The 21,724-nt window shown below is 39.0% G+C and overlaps 1 protein-coding gene and 1 pseudogene across 1 annotated transcript in view; one reads left to right on the plus strand and one right to left on the minus strand.

Moving 5' to 3' along the window:
* The window catches only part of FUNDC2 (FUN14 domain containing 2), a 101,896-nt gene that overhangs the window by 74,408 nt on the left and 5,764 nt on the right, over nucleotides 1-21,724 (plus strand). The window contains exons 3-4 of the mRNA XM_004479162.5: nucleotides 11,965-12,040; nucleotides 17,776-17,907. Coding sequence (XP_004479219.1) covers nucleotides 11,965-12,040; nucleotides 17,776-17,907 — 208 coding nt within the window. The remainder of the gene's footprint in view (nucleotides 1-11,964; nucleotides 12,041-17,775; nucleotides 17,908-21,724) is intronic.
* On the minus strand, nucleotides 12,706-14,579 carry LOC131277099 (WW domain-binding protein 11 pseudogene; annotated as a pseudogene).

Below are 21,724 nucleotides of genomic sequence, written 5' to 3' on the forward strand. Positions count from 1 at the left end.
CCCAGTAGTCTGTTCTCTGTGTCTATTTGCTGCATGTTCTTCTTTGTCCTCTTCTGTTGTTGTCAGCGGCATGGGAACCTGTGTTTTTTTTTTGTTGCGTCATCTTGTTGTGTCAGCTCTCCGTGTGTGCAGCGCCATTTCTGGACAGGCTGTACTTTCTTTCGCACTGGGCGGCTCTCCTTCCGGGGCACACTCCTTGCACGTGGGGCTCCCCTATGCGGGGGACACCCCTGCGTGGCAGGGCACTCCTTACACGCATCAGCACTGTGCGTGGGCCAGCTCCACACGGGACAAGGAGGCCTGGGGTTTGAACCATGGACCTCCCATGTGGTAGGCGGACGTCCTAACCACTGGGCCAAGTCCGCTTCCCCATCCATTCATCTTTAATGAACATTTGGGTTGTTTCTAGTTTTTGGCTAGAACCAACATTTGCTATGAATATTCATGTACAAGTCTTTGTATAAACATATGCTTTCATTTCTTTTGAGTAAATAACTAGGAGTAATGTGACTGGGTCATGTGCAAGTGAATGTTTAACTTAAAAAATATTAATTTATTTAGGTAAATATGCTTACATGCTGAAGCATCCTGAATTTATTTATTTATTTATTTATACATACATACATACATACATACATACATACATACATACGTACACCACCCTCCTCTGCCTGCCCAAGATGGCTCCCTCGTCTGTCTGCTCATTGTCTGCTCATCTTTAGGAAGCACCCGGAACCAAACCAGGCACTCCCATTAGACATTAGAGAGGCAAGTCCCCAGCCGCTTGTGCCGCTTCCGCTTCCGGCTGGTTGCATCATCTACTCATGGCAGTGTCTGCTCATCTTCTTTAGGAGGCAACAGGAACTAATCCTGGGGCCTCCCATGTGGGAGGCAGTGCTCAGTTGCTTGAATCACATCAGCTCCCAATGTTTTAACTTTTTAAGAACCCGCCAAATAATTTTCTAAAGTGACTGTGCCTTCGTACATCCCCACCATTAACATATGAGGGTTCTGTTTTTCTACATCCGTATTAACACTTGGTATTATCTTTTTTATTACAACCATTCTAGTGGGTGTGAAGTAGAATCTATTGTGGTTTTAATTTGCATTACTTTAATTATGAAGTATGTTGAGTGCCTTTTCCTGTGTTTATTTTTGTGATCTGCATATCTGACACATCTGTTCAAGTCTTTTCCCCATATTTTTATTGGGTTTGTTTTCATGTTATTGAGTTGTGATTGTTCTTTGTGTTTTCTGTATACAAGTCCTATAACAGATATGTAATTTATAAATATAGTCTTCTACTCTTTAGCTTTTCATTATTGTAATGTGTCTTTTGAATAGCAAAAGTTCTCCATTTTGAAGTGTGATTCACCTCTTTCTTTTATAACTAAAGTTTTGATATCTTTTCAAAGAAATATTTGCCTAACCCAGGGTCATCAAGATTTTCTCTTGTGTTCTTCTAGATGGCATATAGATTTGATTTTACATTTAGGGCCATGGTACCTTTTAATTTACTTTTTGTTGTATGGTGCAAAAGGTAAGAACCCAAATTCATTTTTTTTCACATATGGATATCCATTTGTGCCTACATGATTTGTTGAAAAGAATATCTTTTTCTCCACTGAATTGCCTTTGCACAAGTGTCGACAACCAATTGATTGTGTCAGTTTAATTGTTTGTTCTGTTAAATTGGTCTGTTTGTCTTTGTGCCAGTATTACTATTTTGTTTATTGAAACAGTGTAAATCATAATAGGTAGCTTAAGTCTTGCCACTTTGTTCTTTCTTAAAGTCTTTTGCTTATTCTGGGTAATTAGAATTTCCATATGAATTTTAGAATTAGCTTGCTGTCAGTTTCTTCCAAAAAAGCTGGCATTGTGGGATTGTGTTGATTCTATAGATCAGTTTGGGCAATATTATCTTAAGAGTCTTCTGATCTATTAACATTGTATATATCTCCATTTGTTTAGGCTTTCTTAATTTTTCTCAACAGTCCTTTGTAGGTTTTCCACACATTATATAAGATCCCTAAGTATTTCATATTCTTGATGCTACTGTAAATGCTATTGCTTTTATTTCAATTTCCCATTGTTTATTGTTTGTATATAGAAATGCAATTGATTTTTCTTACTAGAACACTTGTGCTTTACAGAAAACTCATGCAGAAAGTACAGAGTCCCCATATACCGCTCTCACACACACAGTTTTCCCTATTATTAACATTTTGCATTAGTATGATATTTTTGTTATAATTGATGAAACATTATTTACACTCTTTGTGTTGTACAGTTCTGTGGATTTTTTTTGTAGTAACTTACATCTAACCTAAAATCTCCCTTTTTTAATCTTTTCAAATATATAATTTAGTGCTGTTATATACATTCACAAGGTTTTAGCCCTTGTCAAAAGTTTTCCATTACCCCAAAAACAAACTCTACAAATTAAACATTAACTCTCCATTCTCCTCCCCCACCTAACCCCTGGTAACTGTATTCTAGTTTCTTTATGTATTTGCATATTCGGTTTATTTTGTGTAAGGTAATCCAGTACTTGTCCTTTTGTGTCTGACTTTTTTCACTCAACATGATGTCTTAAGAATTCATCTATATTATAGCATGCATCAGAATTTCATTCTTTTTTGTGACCAAATAATATTCCATTTATGAATATACAACATTTTGTTCATCTGTGGATAGACACTTAGTTTGCTTCCATCTTTTGGTAATAGTGAGAAATGCCACTGTTAGCATTGGTCTGCAACTATCTGTTCAGGTACCTGCTTTCAATTCTTTTGGGTATGTTCCTGGAAATGGGTTTGCCAGGTCATTTGGTAATGCTGTGACTTTTTGGGGAACCACCAAACTGTTTTCCACAGTGGCTGTGCCATTTTACATTTCCACCAACAATGTGGGAATGTTCCTGTTTTCTCCATATCCTTTCTAACACTTGTTATTTTCCATTTATTTAATAGTCACTTTAGTGAGTGTGAAGTGCTATCTCATTTTGGTTTTCATTTGCATTTCTGTGATAGCTTAATAACTTTGAGCATCTTTTCATGAGCTTATCAGCCATTAGTATATCTTCATTGGTGAAATGTCTATTCATAAAGTCTTTTTCCCATTTTTTTAAATTGGGTCATATGTCTTTTTGTTGTAGAGTTGTAGAAGTTCTTTATGTATTCTGAATATTAAACCATTTTCAGATACATTATTTTCAAATATTTTTCTCCCATTCTGTAGGTTTGCCTTTTTGCTTTTTTGATAAATTTGTGATGAATAACAGTTTTAAATTTGATTACGTCCTGTTTACCTATTTTTTGTTGTTGTTGCTTGTACTTTTGATATAAAGTTTAAGAAACCACTGCATAACATGAGGTCCTGAAGATGTTTCCCTGTATTTTCTTATAGGAGTTTTGTAATTTTAGTTGTTATATTAAGTTCTTTGATCCATTTTGAGTTAAATTTTGTATTTGCTGTGAATGAAGGGGTCCTCCTCCATTCTTTTGCATATGGCTATCCAGTCCTCCCAGTACCTTTGTTGAAGAGACTAATCTTTCTCCACTGGCTAGACTTGGCATCTTGGTCAGACTTCAGTTAGCTGAAGATATGATTTCTGTGTATAAGATGATGTCATCTGCAAATAAGGAGTGTTCTAATTCTTCCTTTTCTATTTAGATACATTCTTTCCTTTTTCTTGTCTAACTGCTCTGTCTAGAACTTCCAGTACAATGTTGAATAACAGTTGTGACAGTGAGCATCCTTATCTTGTCCTGAAATTAGGGGTCAAGCTTTCAGGCTTTCACTGAAACATTGAGGACAATGTTAGTTTTGGATTTTTCAGATATGCCTTTTATCATGTTGGAAGTTTCCTTTTATTCCTAGTTTTCTAAGTATTTTTATCAAGAAGGCATGCTGGATTTTGTCCAACATCTTTTCTGTGTTGAGAGTGAGCATGTTTTTTTTTCCCTTTGTTCTATTAATGTGTTTTATTACATTGTTTTTCTCATGTTGAACCACCCTTGCATACTAAGTGTTAGAGATTGAATTGTTTCCCCCACAAAATGTCTGTGATTTGAACCCTCTTCCTTTTTAATGTAAGCATTTATAGCTATAAATTTCCCTCTGAGCACTGCTTTCACTGCATCCCTTAAATTTTCATATGTTAGGTTTTCATTTTCATTCATGTCAAGGTCTTGATTTCCTTTGTGATTCCTTTGTTAACCCATTGGTTGTTTAAGAGTATGTGGCTTAACTTCCATATATTTGTGGATTTTCCAGTTCTCTGACTGTTGTTGATTTCTAGCTTCATTCCATTGTGGACAGAGAAGATGCTTTGTACAATTTCAATCTTTTATAATTTATTTAGACTTGTTTTGTGACCTAACGTATGGTTTATCCTGAAGAATCATCCATGTGCACTTGAGAAGACTGTAATCTGTTTACGGGTGCAGTGTTCTGTATATGTTATATTTAGTTCCTTTATAGTATTGTTGAAGTTCTCTGTTTCCTTATTGATCCTCTAAATAGACATTCTATCCATTGATGAAAGTGGTTAATTGAAGTCTCCAACTATTATTGTAGTGGTGTCTTTTTCTCCCTTCAGTTTTTTAATGTTTGCCTCATGTATTTTGGGACGTTGTAATTAGGTGCAAAATCTTTATGATTATTATTTCTTCTTGGCAGATTTAGCCTTTTATTAATAAATAGTGTCCTTTTTGTCTCTTATAGCAGTTTTTGATATAAAGTCTATATTTCCCAATATTGGTATTGCTGCCCGAGCTCTCTTTGGTTATTATTTGCATGAAATATTTTTTTTTACATCTTTTTACTGTCAACCTATTTGTGTGTTTGGGGTAAGTTAAGTCTCTTGTAAGCAACACATAATTAGACTATACTGTTTTATCCAATCTGTGTCTTTTGATTGGGGAGTTTAGTCCATTCGTATTCTTTGTAATTACTGATAAGGCAGGGCTTAGTACAGCCATTTTGAACTTTGCTTCTCGTGCATCATGTCCTTTTTGTCCATTTTTTCCTTTATTGTAGCCTGCTTTTGCATATGCTTGATCTTTTGTGATATGACTCATCCCTTTCTCATTTCCATTTCTGTATATATTTTATATGCTTTCTTTATTGTTACCCTAGGCTTTCTACTAAACAACCTAGGTCTATACTTACTAGTTCAAAAAGATAAAAAAAATTTAAACGCCAGTTACATGTACAGTCTCTGCTCCTATACCCCTGCATTTACCATCTTTATATTGCTTTTTATCACCCATTATCTCTTTATATTTTGTACGTTTCATCTAAGTTCAATATATTGGCATAAAGTTGTTCATAATATTCCCTTAATACCATTTTTTGTAACCTTTCTCATTCCTTAATGATAATTTCTGTGTTCTCTCTTTTGTCTTGATCAGGCTAGCTAAAGGGTTATCAATTCTATTGATCTTCTTAAGAAACCAGCTTTTAGTTGAATTGATTTTTCTCTTTACTTTCCTCTTTCATTGATTTTTGCTCTGATCTTTAATATTTTGTTTACTCTGCTTGCTTTTGGTTCTATTTGCTCCTTATTTCTCCTGGTTTCTTCAGGTGAACTCAAATCATTGAAGAGAGACCTCTCTTTTCTAATCTAAGCATTTATTGCTATGAGTTTACCTCTAAATACTGCTTTAGCTGCAGCTCACAAATTTTGAATATTGTGTTTTTATTTTCATTCAGCTCAATATACTGATTTCTCTTTTGATTTCTTCTTTAATCCATGGGTCATTTGATCCATATGTATTTATTTTCCAAACATTTTGATTCTCAGTATATTTTTTTGGTATTGATTTCTAATTCATCTCCATTGTAGTCAGAGAACATGCTTTGTATGACTAATCCATTTATATTTGTTGAGATTTGGCTTATGGCCTAGAAAATCATCTATTTTGGTAAATGTTCCATGAGCACTTGGGAAAAAAGTGTATTCTACTGTTATTGGGTGGAATGATCCATAAACATTAAGTTCATAATGTTCAGGCCTTCTATATCCTTACTGAATTGCTGTCTACTTGTTCTGTCAATTATTGAGTGTGAGTGTTGAAAATCTCTAACTGCAGCATCAAACTCCAACATCAAAATCCTCCAACTCTGTCCTTTGCCATATTTGATGCCACAGGCTTGAGCTGGAGCCTTGGGAAGTAAGCACAGAGAGGAAAGTGAAGCAAGCCCTGGAAAGAGAGGAACCCTGAGCCCGGAGAGAAGCAAACCCCAGGAAGAGAGGAACCTTGAGCCCAGAGAGAAGCAAGACCCGGGAAGAGAAGAACCCAGGAAGCCTGAACACTGGCAGACGTTGACAGCCATCTTGCTCCAACATGTGGCAAAAGTCTTTGGTGAGGGAAGTAACTTATGCTTTATGACCTGATATCTGTAAGCTCCTACCCCAAATAAATACTCTTTATAAATACCAATAAGGAAATGGACTTGGCCGAGTGGTTAGGGCATCCGTCTACCACATGGGAGGTCCGCGGTTCAAACCCCGGGCCTCCGTGACCCGTGTGGAGCTGGCCCATGCGTAGTGCTGATGCGCACAAGGAGTGCCGTGCCATGCAGGGGTGTCCCCCGCGTAGGGGAGTCCCATGCGCAAGGAGTGCGCCCCGTAAGGAGAGCCGCCCAGCACGAAAGAACGTGCAGCCTGCCCAGGAATGGCACTGCACACACGGAGAGCTGACACAACAAGATGACACAACAAAAAAAAAGAAACACAGATTCCCGTGCTGCCGACAACAGAAGCGGACAAAGAAGAAAGATGCAGCAAATAGACCCAGAAAAAAAAAAACAAAAACAGACAACCGGGGCAGGGGGGCGGAGAGGAGAGAAATAAATAAATAAAAATAAATCTTTTAAAAATAAATAAATAAATACCAGTAGACTTCTGATATTTTGTATTAGCACGCCTTTGACTACTAATACAGAATTTGGTACTAAGGAGTGGCGAAGTACTTTTGCAGTTACCAAAATGCTGAAACAGTTTTGTAAATGGGTAAGGGGTATTTTTTGGAGGAATTGTGAGATGCTTGATGGAAAAGGCCTAGATTGCTTTGAAGAGACTGTTGATAGCAATATGGATGCTAAAGAGACTTTTTATGATGCCTTAGAAGTAAATGATGAAACTAATAATAATTTCCAATAATGGAAACTGGAGGAAAGGCAATTCATGTTTTAAAGTTGCAGAGAACTTAACAAGATTAACTCATGGTGTATGGAAGGCAGAATTTGAAAGTGGCAAGCCTGAGCATTTAGCTGAAGAACTTTAAACAGTAAACCTGGAGAATGCAGCTTGGCTTCTGCTTGCAGGTTATAGCAAACTGCTAGACAAGAGAGATAAGCTGAGGACTGAACTGTTGGGCACAAAGAAAACAGAAACTGATTCTGGAAATTCCAAGCCTCTGGAAATCAAGCTCCCAGATGATAGTGCTCCATTTGAGGACTTAACTAAACTTGGAACTTGTAAATCAGGATTGAAGATGGAGTTACCTAGGAAACACTTGTGGAAAGTCTTACTGTCTGATGACTTGGACCCCTGCTTCTTGCATGCTAGACTTTTTGAGAGAACTGTATGAACAAAACCTCTGTTGGCCTGGAATAAAAGGAACGTGGAAAGGAGAGACTGAAGGGGAAACGACTTCAAGAGGAAAGCCATGGTAGCTAAGATCTGGAATTAAGACATTACCTTGGGCCGAGAGTGGAACCCCACACGTGTACAGAGAGGGTGAGTTTGCCCCAGCAGGTGGCAAGGTTAGTTGTTCCCACCTGATGTTCTGGGAGAGTTGTGCCATCCCAGGGTGCAGAGAGAGTAAAGCATACTCCTCAAGGATTAGGACAGTTGAGATCGATTCCCCATAGGTCTGAGAGGGGTGCTCTGTCCCCCATGGGTTAGGGAAGGCTATGTGATCAACTTCTTCTGAGAGTGCTGAGCCTGTGTGGCAAAGGTTAGGGAGGATGTTACCTTTACCTCACTGTACTGGGGAGGCTAAGACTCTAACTCAAAGACTGGGTAAATTGTGGCAATCACCCCAACATTCTTGAAGAGTGAGGTCTGGAGCTTGGTCGACACTCAGATGCTTAATGAGTGTGGAACCAAGAAAATGGCCATTGGGTAAGCATGTAGAAATGGTGGGTTCCCATAAGGCACCAAAGGGAGAAGAAACCATCATTGTAAGAATGACCCCCAGACTTTGAAATTGAACAGAGGCTGCCCTGCAGGTCTCCTGAACTGTAGAGAAACTGTGACTCATGTTTCCCTCCCAATTTCTCCTTATTGTAATGAAGTTTATCCTTTGTCCATTTGTGTATTGGAAGCAGATGAATTGTTTTGTAAGTTTCAGAGGTCTGTAGCAGAAGGACTTTGCCTCAAGACAAACTATATTTCTTTAAATTAATTGTGATATGATTTAGTACTTACATTGTTACTGATTTAAGCTTTTTTTTTAATGTTGTAATGTATTTTTGGAATTCAGAGGGTGAAGTATAGCATTTTGATATAGTCGTGAATTCCAAAAATAGATATTGGATATGTTCGTAAACTGGTCTGTACGTGGGCATGATTAAATTATGATTAGGGCTTTAATTGGGCCATGTCAGTAGGGTGTTAGGGTTGGGGATTCACAGATAAAAGACATGGCAAAGGACAGAGTTGGAGGATTTTGATATTGGAGTTTGATGCTGGAGTCTTGAGCTGGAGCCTCAGGAAGTAAGCACATAGAGGAAAAAGAAGCAAGGCCTGAGCCCGGAGACAGGCAAGACCCAGAAAGGGAGGAGCCCAGGAAGCCTGAACCCTGGCAGATGTTGGCAGCCATCTTGCTCCAACATGTGAAATAGACTTTGGTGAGGGAAGTAACTTATGCTTTATGGCCTGGTATCTGTAATCTCCCAAATAAATACCCTTTATAAAGGCCAACAGACTTTCATTATTTTGCATCAGCACCCCTTTTGCTGACTAATACATTCCTAAACCATTTAGAATTGGTTGTATTTATCATGTTCCTTTACCCCTTAATATTCCCATGTATATATCCTAAGACCAAGGATATTCACTTATGTACCCATTAAGTACAGTTATCAACTTCAAGGAATTGAACATTGATATTAAGCATACAGTCTATGTGTTAGGCTCATGTATCAACTTGCCCAGGTAATGGTGCCCAGTTGTTTGGTCCAGCAAGCACTGGCCTGCTTGTTACTTTGAGGACATTTCATGGATTTAAATCATCAGTAAGTTGATTGCATCTATGGCTGATTACATCTACAGTCAACTGAGGAGATTGCCTTCAGTAATGAGCAATGTCTCATCCAATCAGTTGAAGGCCTTAAAAGGAGAAGTGATAACTTCAGTAGCCAGAAGAGAGAATTTTCATCTCTTATTTCAGCCAACCAGCTTCTCCTGGGGAATTCATTGAAAACCTTCATCAGAGTTCTCAGCTTACAGCCTGCTCTACAGAATTTTGACTTCTGCATCCCCATGGTTACTTGAGACAATTGTATAAAATCTCATAATATTTACAGGTATCTCCAGTCAGTTCTATTTCCCTAGAGAACCCTGGCTGATATGGTCTAAATTCCAATTTTTCCAGTTGTCACAGTAATATCCTTTTGGACATTTTCTCCTCCATTATTAAATTCAGTCTAGGATCATGTATTGCATTTAATCGTCATTGTCTCTTTAGTCTCTTCTTTTTTTTAAATTGTGGTAACATATACACAACATAACACTTCCCATCTCAACCATTTCCAAGCATATAATTCAGTGACATTAATTACAATCACAATTTTATGCTACCCCCACTGCCAGTCATTACTACTTCATATAAGTGGAATCATACAGTTTGTCTTTTGGCTTATTTCACCCGAATGTCTTCAAGGTTCATCCATGTTGTAGCATATATCAGAACTTATTTCTTTTTAAATCTTAATAATGTTTCATTGTGTGTGTGGGGGGGTTATACACACACATATATATTAAAACACATTATGTTTAGCCACTCTTCTGTGGATGGACACTTTGGTTGCTTCTACCTTTAAAATATTGTGAATAATGCTGCTGTGAACATTGGTGTACCAATATTTGTCTCTGTTTTCAAAATTGGGGTATATACCTAAAGAAGTGCATTAAGCAGTCATAGTTGAAAAATGTCAGCTAATGGCTCATGTAAGATAATTAGGGCGAGTAGATACAAGGGAATTCATTTCAGCATATGATAGGATCTAAGAATTAAGGACCAAGCATAAATCTTATAGTTTGTTTACTGGTATGATCACCCTTCTAATTTAGGAGTTATTTCTAAGATATACCTGATATCTAGGTTTTGTTTAAAACTTTTAAAAATCTTGCAAGGTTCTTCATGTCTTGTTACTGATATAGTTATTTCTTTTACTGAGCTGAAATATGCCAAGGGGAGAGTAATAGTAAATGAAGACACAGAGGTAATGGGAGACCAGATTTAAGTGTAGGGTTTTATAAGCCATTGTAAGGATTTTAGCTTTTACTCAGAGTGAGATAGGAAGCCACAATGAGCAATGAAGTGATCTGATCTTACATTTTAGAGAAGGGGGTCAGTAAAGTTTTTCTATATAGGGCAATATAGTAGATATTTTTGGTTTTGTGGATTATTCAGCCTCTGTTGAAATGACTCAGTGAGCCATTGTAGTGAGAAAGCAGCCAAAGACAATACATAAATGATTTGGCATGGCCATGTTCCTATAAAACTTGATATACAAAATCAGGCAGCAGGCCAGATTTAGCTGTAGCTTGCCAACCCATTTTAGATGGAATACACGGACTGTATTAAGAAGACTCTCAGGTATACAAGTGGGGGTAAGGACACCAGGTAAGAAGCTATAACAACAATCCACAGGAGAGATTATGGCATAGATCAGGGTAGCTGTCGTTTAAATCCATGGAACTACATGAAGACATCTAGGAAGTATACATAAGAAAAAAGAAGTCTTAGGACTCAGCCTTAGAGCAGTCTAATATTTAGAGGTTAGGAAGATGGAGAACCAGCAAAAGATACTGAGAAGGAACAACCAGTGAGGTATGAGGAAAACCAAGAGGGAATGGTATTCCAGAACAAAAAGATATTTCAAGGAGAAAGTAATTGATTATCACATGCTACTGCTAGCTCACGTGAAATATTTATAGCATATTTTTGTACATAGCAGTGCACAAACCAAGTCTCTGCCCTCTTGGAGCTTACGCTTTAGTGGAAGGTAGGGGCAGGAAGATAAAAATAAAAAGCAAATCAAATAACTAGCCACTAGATGTAGCCGCTCATATATCTCTCATGTATCATATATCATAAAGACATTTCACATTCAGCATATTAAAAATATCATCTTCCCCTTACCCTACCTACTCTAATATATCACACATAGCCCCACCGTGTTCCTCTGTTCTTCTTCCTTATTTTCTTATCTTAAAAATGCTACCACCATCCATGTAGTCATTCAGGGCAGAATGTGTTTGCCATAAGTACTCTAGCCTCAGACTCAGACATGTTTATTTACTTCCTAGTCAGGACTGTTTCCTCCTTGCCATTTCTACCATACTACTTTAGTTGAGATCACCATCATTTCTTATCTGGATTTCTGCTGTAGCTCCAAACTGGAGTCTCTGCCTTCATCCTTTCCCCCATTTAATCTTGTACCCACTGCAGCCAAGAGTCATCTTTTAAAAATGCAACCTGAGAGTTTTAAAGGACTTGCTCAAGACCACAGAATTAATAAGTGATGGATTCAAGATTTGAATCAAGGCCTTTCTGAGTTCAGAGTCTCTGCTATTTCCTTAAGCTATCTATGTTCCTATGTAGGAGGTAGGAAGGAGATGGAGCATTCCAAGGTGGGTACATATGAACATTGTCAGAAATGCCTATTTGTATCTACCTGACAGCCCATCAACTTCTTTTTTGTTGGTTTGATTTTTTGTAGGTGCACAGGTTTCATATTCCAGAAGGTTGGAAAGTTGGCTGCAACAGCTGTGGGAGGTGGATTTTTTCTCCTTCAGGTCTGTATGTGAAATATTCTTAGATGTTTGTAAATTCTAGTTGCCCATTAAAGAATATGGTTTGGGAAGTCCAACTCCTGGGTATATATACTAGATCTTTGCATTTATTTTCTTCTGTTTTGTTGTTTTAGGTCAGTGGGAAATAAGTTTAATCAAAGAACTGTACATTTTCTTCCCACAAATCCTGCTTTATGACATTGTAATCCATGTCACTACAAGTAAAATATTACAAAATATTTACAAGAAAATATTTAAAATAACTCAAAACACAAAAGCCAAGATGGTGTGAAATAAACCATTTCCTCAGAATCTTTACTCCAGTGCCCACAGCACACAAGAGAGGAGAGTGAAAACAAATAAGTAACTAAGATCCCCCTAGTCACATGTTTCAAAAGAATTGGAGAGGAGAAGAAATGCAATAGAAATGGTGATATGACAGGGAATGGGTGTTAGCAGCACTGCTTCAGTAATCAATTTATTCTCAATGAAATACCCTCTCTTATATGCAGTAAATTCTGACCAAGGCTAAACTTTAGGATATTCTTTGCACTGAAATTAGAAAACACCCCAACAGTGAAAATAGCTCTTTCACTTATCCTTAACAAAAGCCTCTTTTTCCATGAACCACTGATGTGAACAGAAGCCTGTAATGGCACTCAAAGCTGTCACAGTAGCCCTTCCATCTCTTTCATGAGAGTTTCATTTACATTATCCTTAGTTTGCATTGAGACAGGAACAGAAGGACCAGATTTGGGGGCTGCTTTGGCAAGAGGCACAGCAGAATCATTCTCTGACTTTCTTTGGGGAGGAGCAGTAACCCCTTTATTCTCCCCACATACCCTCAGTGCAGTGGGCACAAATGGAGTATTCTCCACCTTAGGATTACTGATCTGTGGCTTGGCACTGATGGCTGCTGTCACTTTCTTCTCAATGGTGTATCATCCACCTTGGGTTGCTGAATCTAATTGGTTGGGTCACTTAAAACCCTTGGGTTCGGCAAGGTCACTGGTAGGAAAAGCCCAGGTGCAGCAAGTCCAAGTGGAGGCACCAAAGGTGGGTGCATGATGCCAGGAGGAGGTGGAGGGATACATGGAGATGCAGGGGGAGGTAGCCTCGGTGGAGGTCCCTGAGAAGGAGGGCCAGGAGGCATCTTGGAAGTGGACCTCAGGGAGGGCCAGGGCATTGACCCAGTGGTAGTCCTGGAGGTAAAGGTTGGGATAAAGGCCCTTGGAGTCCCGGCATTCCAGGTAGTTCCAGGAATGGAGGAGTTCCTGTAGGTAGTCCAGGATGAAGGCCTGTAAGTAGTCCAGGTGGCTGTAAAGGTAGTTCAGGTGGTAGTCCAAGAGGAGGTTGTCCTGGCATAGGAAGTGCTTATATATGAGGAGGAACAGACTGGAGGAGCCTGCTGCTGTGAAGAAACTGTAAATGTGCCATCTGAAAGAGATCCTTCTTTATGCTGTTTTTGTGATTGCTTTTCCACATCAGAATCATCTTCATTATCATCCTCTGAAAATTCCTCTAATTCCTGTCCCTCCTCTGGGAATTCCTAACCTGCCATTCGAAGTATCATGACTTGAATATCAGTTCCTTCATGTTCTTTTTTTCCTTGACTTTCCAGGTATATCTGCAGACCTGACTTTTTTTCTTCATTGTTGTCTCTCTCACTATCAACATGATACACAAATTCATTCCGCTCACTTTCCCCATCTGATCTGTCAGTGTCACTGTCGTCATTGCTGTCATCATGCTTATCCTGATCCATGTCCTCAGGATAGCCATCATCCTCATTGGTACTAGAAACATCATCATCATGACCTCGTTGAACCAAGTTCAAGACTGTAACATATCTTCATCTCTCCTGCAAGGAGGAAGATCTAGGCAAAGCCCACTTTACAGCCATGGATCTGCAAGACTTGAGGAGGAGGTGAACCAGGGGGAGGACCAGGAGGTTTTCTGCCAGGGGGCAAATGTGGAACACCGTGTCCAAGAAGGGAGAGTATAGAAACTGTGTCTGAGTTGGAGGTCTGTAGCCTGAAGTCTTCTTAAGGATGGAAGGTGGCTGGGCTCCAGGAAGTAGAAAACCTGGATCAAGATGTTGGAAGGAGCTTGAGGCATATCTGGCAAAGGAATACTTTCAACTTCCATGTGCTGCATATTCTTGACAGCATCAAAATATTGACTAAGTTGAGCCCTCTTCTGTTCATATTCTACTTCTTTCTCAATTCTTTGTAAATATCTGGATTCTCTTTTTCATAGTCATAGAACACTTTCAAAGGTTTCATACAGCTCTTTACATTTGTCTTTCAGCACCTTCTCATTTTAACTGTGGCTGTTGCACAGGGTTAAACTCCGTTTTATCCAATTTCTACATGTCCCTGCTAATCTGCTTGGGATATTCCTCCTTCAAAACTGCAACTTATACCATCATGCACTGTTTTTTGTTCTTCATTAATTCTCCCTTCCAGGCTTCCTCTCAGGCCTGGTCTGTGGGGTTCATAAATTTTCCATTCTTGGTGGATGATGTATATCTCTGTCCCATGTTTAAAATCTGTATTGTTTACTTGGTTGTTTAAAAAAAACACACTGAGTTCCTGGGACTTCTAGAAGTGGGTTATGGATGATTTCTGGCCTCTTTTACTTCATAGGAGTCTTCACCTCAGTCCCTCTGTCAGCCACTCAGCCACTTCTTGAAACCTTGCATCCCTATGCATTTGTTTTTATGTACTATTTTAAATGCCATCGAATATTTGAGTCAAATTTCATCAGTTTCTAGTCATTTTAATTCCTTGTATATAAAATGGAAAGAGCAGTACATATTCCTTTTCATAGTTCTTTTACAGGAATTTTAGGACCATTTGCAATATTAAGCAAAACTCCTGAGAGTTTTAAAATATACTGATGGTGGGGTCTCACCCCCAGAGATTTCATTTGATTTGGGAGAAGGTGTAACTTGTACACTGGAATATTTTTAAACTCTAGGTAATTCTGATGTGCAAGAGTTTGAGAACTGTTGTTTTAAAGAACCCTAATTTGTTGAGGTATAGAAAAGTCTGAATTCATAGCTTTTCTTTCCACCTACTGTTGGCATTTTTCATTTTGGCAAGGTAGGCGCTACATTAGTACCTAGATCAGAATAAGTTTCCCAGATGGATAAGGTGAAAATTAAATGCGGAGGAAGGAGGCTAGTGACTGGCTGGAGTTGGGTCAAGAGGTGTGTACCCCAAATGATAAGCAACTGACCTGGGCTTGTGGGTTACAAGTCATTGCAAGACAATAAAGACAATAATTGCTGCATGACAAATCACCCCAAAACCTGACAGTTTAAGTCATTTTATTATCTCTCACGGTTTCTGTGGGTCAGGAATTTGGGGGGTTAAAGTGGGCACTTCTGGCTCAGGGTCTCTCACAGTGGCTGAAGCTGGATGAGCAATGGGCTGGAATAGCTGTGAGCTGGTTGGGCCTCCTTCTCTCCCTCCTCCCTATCCCCTCCCCTCCATCTTCCTCCTTTTCTCTCCCTCCCTCTTTGTCTGTCTAGTCTCAGGCATCGACTCTGCATAGCTTCTTCCTTTTCAGGCTTTTTTACAGCCTGAAGGCAATCTTTGAGTCCTCTTTCACGTGGCAGGATTGAAAATGGCGGATCTCCATTTTCCTGTGTCTCTCTGTGTGTCTCCATTTATATCAGACCCAGGAAGAGGGTGGAGACTCAACCTGAGTCCAGGCTGTCATACCCACAGGAATGGAATAGTTCAAAAACATAATCTTTCTCTTTTTGGGATTCATAAAAGAATTTCAAACTGTCACAGCCCTCAAGCAGCTGTTCCATGCATTCTGTCTTGTTTTATAGCAGTATTCTGTGAGAGAGACAGGGTAGAGTAAACCAGTGGGAACCTTCTTGTACCATGCAATGTTTGAGATTCAACTATATTGCTGTTCTAAGTTTTTTTTTTATTGCTAAGCAATATTCTGTTGTGTAAACATGACACAATCCATTTATCCATTATGTGTTTATGGACATTTAGGTTATTTCTAGTTTTTGCTATTATAAGTAAAGCTGCTATGATGAAAGTTGGCATTCTGGACATAGTATAACAGCATGTGCATTTTCAATTTTGGTTGATAATACCAAATTGCTCTAAAAAGTCTGTACTGGTTAACATTCTCAGTTAGAGTTTATAAGAAAGTATTTCCCCAGGTCCTTACCAACACTGGATATTCTCACTCTTTTAATTTTCTCCAATCTGATAAAAAATTTTAGTCCCTCATTATTTTAATTCATATCTCTGATTACTTATGATGCTGAACTTTTTCCTTTTATTGGTCACATCTGTGAATTACCTTTGCCCATTTTTCACATGGGTTGTTTCTTTCCTAATGATCTCTAGAAGTTCAATTTTTATAAGTATTAATGTTTTGATTATTATATACATTGCAAATATTTTCTTTATCCTGGTATGAGTGACTAGATGGCAGGTGGCACCATTGACTAAAATGGTGACAAAAGAAGAGCAGCACTGCAGGAGGAGGCAGTAGAAGGGAAAAGAGTTTTGGTTTGAGGTATTTTGAGATATCCAAGTAGATGTGACTTATCAACAATTTGGTTGAGAGAAGTGATATTGATGGGGGATTGGCTAATGAGGTGCAATCATTCTCTTCATTCCTTGGATAATGCTAATCCATCAGAAGGCTGCACACTTGAGCCACTTTTATTCTGTTCACTCTTCCTAGGTAAAATTGTTTTCACTGAGTTTTAGTATTGCATCCTCAATCAAATATACTTTCTTCTGCCTCTCTCATTATTCCTTAGATGAAGTCACTCATGAGAAATCTCTGTGGGCATACACTATACAGTTTCTCTTTCAGTAAAAAAAAAACTGGCATATTATCCCTTGTTGAAAAATGGTGATTAATACCTGACAACCTCTTTATTTTCACGTTGTCAAGAAATTCAAACACTCAGGTCCACATTCACATCTCAGAGCAACTATACAGAAACACTTATGTTGGCTGTAAGGTCCATTTCTTTGCTTTATTTCCTGCCTATTTTTATTTTAATTTTACTATTTTATTTTGTTAAGCTAACTTAAAATTTTGCAGAGGTGGTAAAGGAAAAGAATTGTCAGCAGTTATTAAAGGCCCATCTTTTTATTTCAAGTACCAAGCATAGGACTTTGCACATAGTATGGATGCTGAAAAAATGTAGAATGAATGCCATCATTATACAAAGAACTCTAGGGAAACGGACTTTGGCCCAGTGGTTAGGGCATCCGTCTACCACATGGGAGGTCCGCGGTTCAAGCCCCGGGCCTCCTTGACCCGTGTGTAGCTGGCCCATGAGCAGTGCTGATGCGCGCAAGGAGTGGCCTGCCACGCAGGGGTGTCCCCCGCGTAGGGGAGCCCCACGCGCAAGGAGTGCACCCATAAGGAGAGCCGCCCAGCGCGAAGGAGGGAGCAGCCTGCCGAGGAATGGCGCCGCCCACACTTCCGTGCCGCTGACGACAACAGAAGCGGACAGAGAAACAAGACGCAGCAAAAAGACACAGAAAACAGACAACCGGGGGAGGGGAGGGGAATTAAATAAATTAAAAAAATAAATCTTTAAAAAAAAAAAAACTCTAAGGCAAATGTCTCAAAAAATGGAAAGTCAGAAGGATTTTGACAATCTGCCTCAGTGATTTATCCTACAGAGAGAAACAAACCTGTGTATCTCATTTATTGTCATTTTTTAAAAACTATAGCTTGCAAACCATACTGGATACATCAAAGTTGACTGGCAGCGAGTAGAAAAGGATATGAAAAAAGCCAAGGAGCAGCTGAAAATCCGTAAGAGCAACCAAATATCTACTGAAGTCAAAAGCAAAGCTGAGGAGGTGAGGCTTATTTTGGTTTTGTGTTTGTTTGTTTGCTTTTGTTTTTCTTTTGCACAGTGTATGAAGAATTGTGTGTACTAAAATATCTCAGTGATGGACAAGGCTTAAAGGCGACAAAACTTTTTTTTGGTCAAAAAACTGAAGTAAGACAAAACCTATATTGTATAGATGAGCCTTAAAGGAAATATCTTCACTTAAGAGACATTTTTTATAATGCTGAGTAATTGTTGCAGTTTTGGTAGACTTGTCATTGGGTGAGAATGCAAAGTGATAAAAACAATATTTGTTTATGAACATATGTGGATTGATTATCCATTTAACTAATTCTTATAAGGAATGGGGCAGTACAGTGGTTGTGAAGAAAGATAATAAGGATAATAAATTTTACTGTCAGTAAGATAAATTTTATCCCTGTGTACACACATCTCTGAAACATCTTTGGTTGACTTGTTCTACACATAACTACTGAGAATGTCTAGCCCAGGGGTTGGCAAATCTTCCTATAAAGGTCCACATAGTAAATATTTAGACTTTGGAGGCCATATGTTGTCTGTCACAGTGATTCAACTCTGCTGTTGTACCGTCAAAGCAATGGTCTAATGTATGAAGCCATGTTCAGTTATACTGGCTGGCACTGGAGGAACGGGAGAAGTCCTTTCTTTTAAAAGGATGTATGTGTTTTGCAATTTACTTCTTTATAACGCTTAGAGATATATTAAATTTCCCAAAGAAATAGCCTCACATAAACTGAACTGAGGAGAAATAAAGTAGAGAACTCAACTATGGACACAATTGGGACATCAGTCACTTCTATAGCCTGAGACAGTATGTTCTGCTAGTTAGCTTCCTCTGTATTCACAAGGGAAAGGGACAGATGGAATGCAAAGGAGGAAGAATACTCTGCATCCTCCTCATGATTATCATGCACTGAGTGGCTGGGCTCTGGGAATATAGAGATAAATCAGAACAGTCCTTACCTATCATAAGGCTTGCACAGTACAGTACCAGTGACAGAAAAAAAGTCATATAATAAAATTCAGTAGGAGACAGTAGATGAGGTAATGCAGCCTCAACACAGAGTGGAAGGTGGCAGAGGCAGGAAAGCCATCCACAGTGGTCCTGGCTTTTTCCTCCTCCTCTCCTTCCTTCTTTCTCAATCTTAAGGTTATGAGGGTTACACTCCTTTCATTTAGCTAACCCTAGACTATCTAAACATTTATAAAAGTAATACATGATTGCTGAAAGTTTTTTTTAATATGGAAAGTGTATACCATAAAAAGTATAAGGTTTATGTTTGATTAGAGCCAAATGTTGAACTCATAGGAAAATTGTTATAAACTAACCAGAAGAGTTGGAACTGGTTGAGTCAACAAGTACTTGTGTTCCTCTTAATAGGCCAGCACTGTCATAGGCCCAGGTGGTAGAGTGGGTGGTTCCTTCCCTCAAAGAACCCATGACCTAATTTAGAAAATAGATAATAATTAGAACATAGTGTAGTTCATGGTAATGAGAAGGGATATAAACAAGCTGCTATATAAGCACCTTGGAGAGACACCTAGCAAGGTCTGTGGCTTTTAGGGGCACTTTGATGGAAGAGGGGGCATCTAAAGGCTGAATCAGATTTAGCTAGGTGAATAGTACAGAGGAAGAATTTAGTCTTTTTGTCAGGGACCAGAAACTGAAGGACGTGTTAAAGAACTTTTGTGATCAAATGTATGCCTTAAAGAATAAATCTGAGTGAGGTAAGCTTGAAGGCAGAAAGATCATTTTAGAAACTGAGAGTAGTCATTCACTTGGAAAACAGTTTCAGAGGCCTAAACTAAAGTAGTAGCTGTAAGGATGAAAGGAAGTAGCTGATATTTTGTTGGTAGAATGGAGAGGACACAGACACTGATCAAACAAGGAGGGTTGAGGGACAGGGAGCCATCAAGGATGACACTTAGGTTTCTGATTTGAGTAACTGGGTAGATGACAGTGCCTTTTTCTGTGAATATTCTCTAAAGGAGGAGAACAAGTGTGGGGGGAGAAAAGGGGATAAAAATGATAATTTTGGAATTTGGCAACAAGAAAGTTCTTTGAATTTGGTGAGAACAGTAGTGGGATAGTGGAATTGAAAGCCAAACTATAGCAAGTTGAGGAATGAATAGGAAGTGAGAAGGTAAAGATAATAAACAGTTGAAGTCACAGGAGACTGGGGAGATTAAGACAAAGTGAGGTCTCTGAGAAAGTCTTCAGGAAGAGATGCTATCCATAATACAGGGGCAGGAATTAACCTTAGGTATGTGGAAAGAGACTTTTACTTATTGGAAGGGAAATGGTGAGGTTTAGCACCCATACACATAAATCTGTGTATGGAGTAGTGGCTGAAAGCCAAAGGTAGGACTGTCTGCCTGATGGCTTCTGTCTTCTCAAAGAGTAGAATTAAATCCATCTCCCAACAGTGAGGAGGGAACAGTTCATTAGAGAATGAAGGGAATTGACAAGGTTGAAAGAACTTTTATGGATTTGGGCAAAGAGAAACAAGAAAGTATGGCTGTTGTGAAGGCCCAGATGAGGTTGGTGACCATAGTGTCGTGGTATCACTTTGCAGCATTGTATGATTTTTTCTTTTCTCCTGATGGCAAATGGCAAAAGACGAAAGAGTTTTTTTTTTTTTTAAGGTACCAGGGCTGGGGATTGAACCCGGTACCTCATATGTGGAAAGCTGGCACTCAAACACTTGAACCATATCCGCTCCCACAATTGATTTTTATTTTCTTACATTTCCTAAGTTGTCTTCCACTACCTTACTACTTGAATATATGAATCCCCCTCCTCCCACCTGAGGGCACAGGCAAGAAAATTTGGAGGTGCAGTAGCTGAAAAGAAACTTAGATGCACAATAGTAGGCTTTTTTTTTTTTTTTTTGGCAGTAAGAAACATTTCCTTCTTCAACAACTGGGAAATAAAACAAGTGGCTGTACTTGGGAGAAGGAGGAAGTTTGAACCATTACCAAATTTCTGTCTGAAATGGGGACAGTGGGAAATGGTCAGGAGATTGATAGAGCTCAGACATAGGACTGTAAAGGGTGGCCTGTGTGTGTCCTCTGAGTGTCTGCTTGAGAGGGGTTCTTTATAGAGGGATAGATGGATGGATGGGTTGATTTGGGATTTAGAAGAGAGACTTCAGAGAATAAGCAGCCTCCACTGGACAGGGCTGCAGAGAAACCAATATCCTTAATGAGAAGACAGGTTTCACTTAAGGCAGAAAGAGAAGGAAATGGTCACTGAGGAAGTTGGGGACACAGAAGAATGCAAGGGAGGAAAGTATGGAGAGAAAGGGAATATGGTTATTCATTCAGCAAGATCTTACAAGCACCTAAACTACTCCAGGACTGTTTTAGGTACTTGGGATGCAGCCGTAATTGGAACATGCCAATCCAGACAAAACCAGAAGGTAGGCCTTTGTGAAGAGGGAAATGGAAAATAAATAAGATAACTAAAATATGTCATTGATTGAATGGCAGTAAATACTTAGGATATTTGTAAAGCAGGGAAGTGGGATCACAATTGGGAGTGGGCAGTAGGTTGCTTTTTAGATATAGTGACAAGGAAAACCCTCACATATGAATAGAATACCTTGGGGAAGGTGTTCAAGCAGAAAACTGAGATGGGAACTTGCCAGGTCTGTTTGAAGAGCAAGGAGGCCATTGTCAATTGAGTGTAGTGAGTGAGGAAGAGAGTGGTAGGACATGAGATCAGAGAAGCAAGGCAGGGGGGCAGATCATGTGGGTCCTTATAGACCACTGTAAGGATTTGAGATTTAACTTTGAGTGAG

This window comes from Dasypus novemcinctus, chromosome X (assembly GCF_030445035.2).
Source record: "Dasypus novemcinctus isolate mDasNov1 chromosome X, mDasNov1.1.hap2, whole genome shotgun sequence".
NCBI classification, from domain to species: domain Eukaryota; kingdom Metazoa; phylum Chordata; class Mammalia; order Cingulata; family Dasypodidae; genus Dasypus; species Dasypus novemcinctus.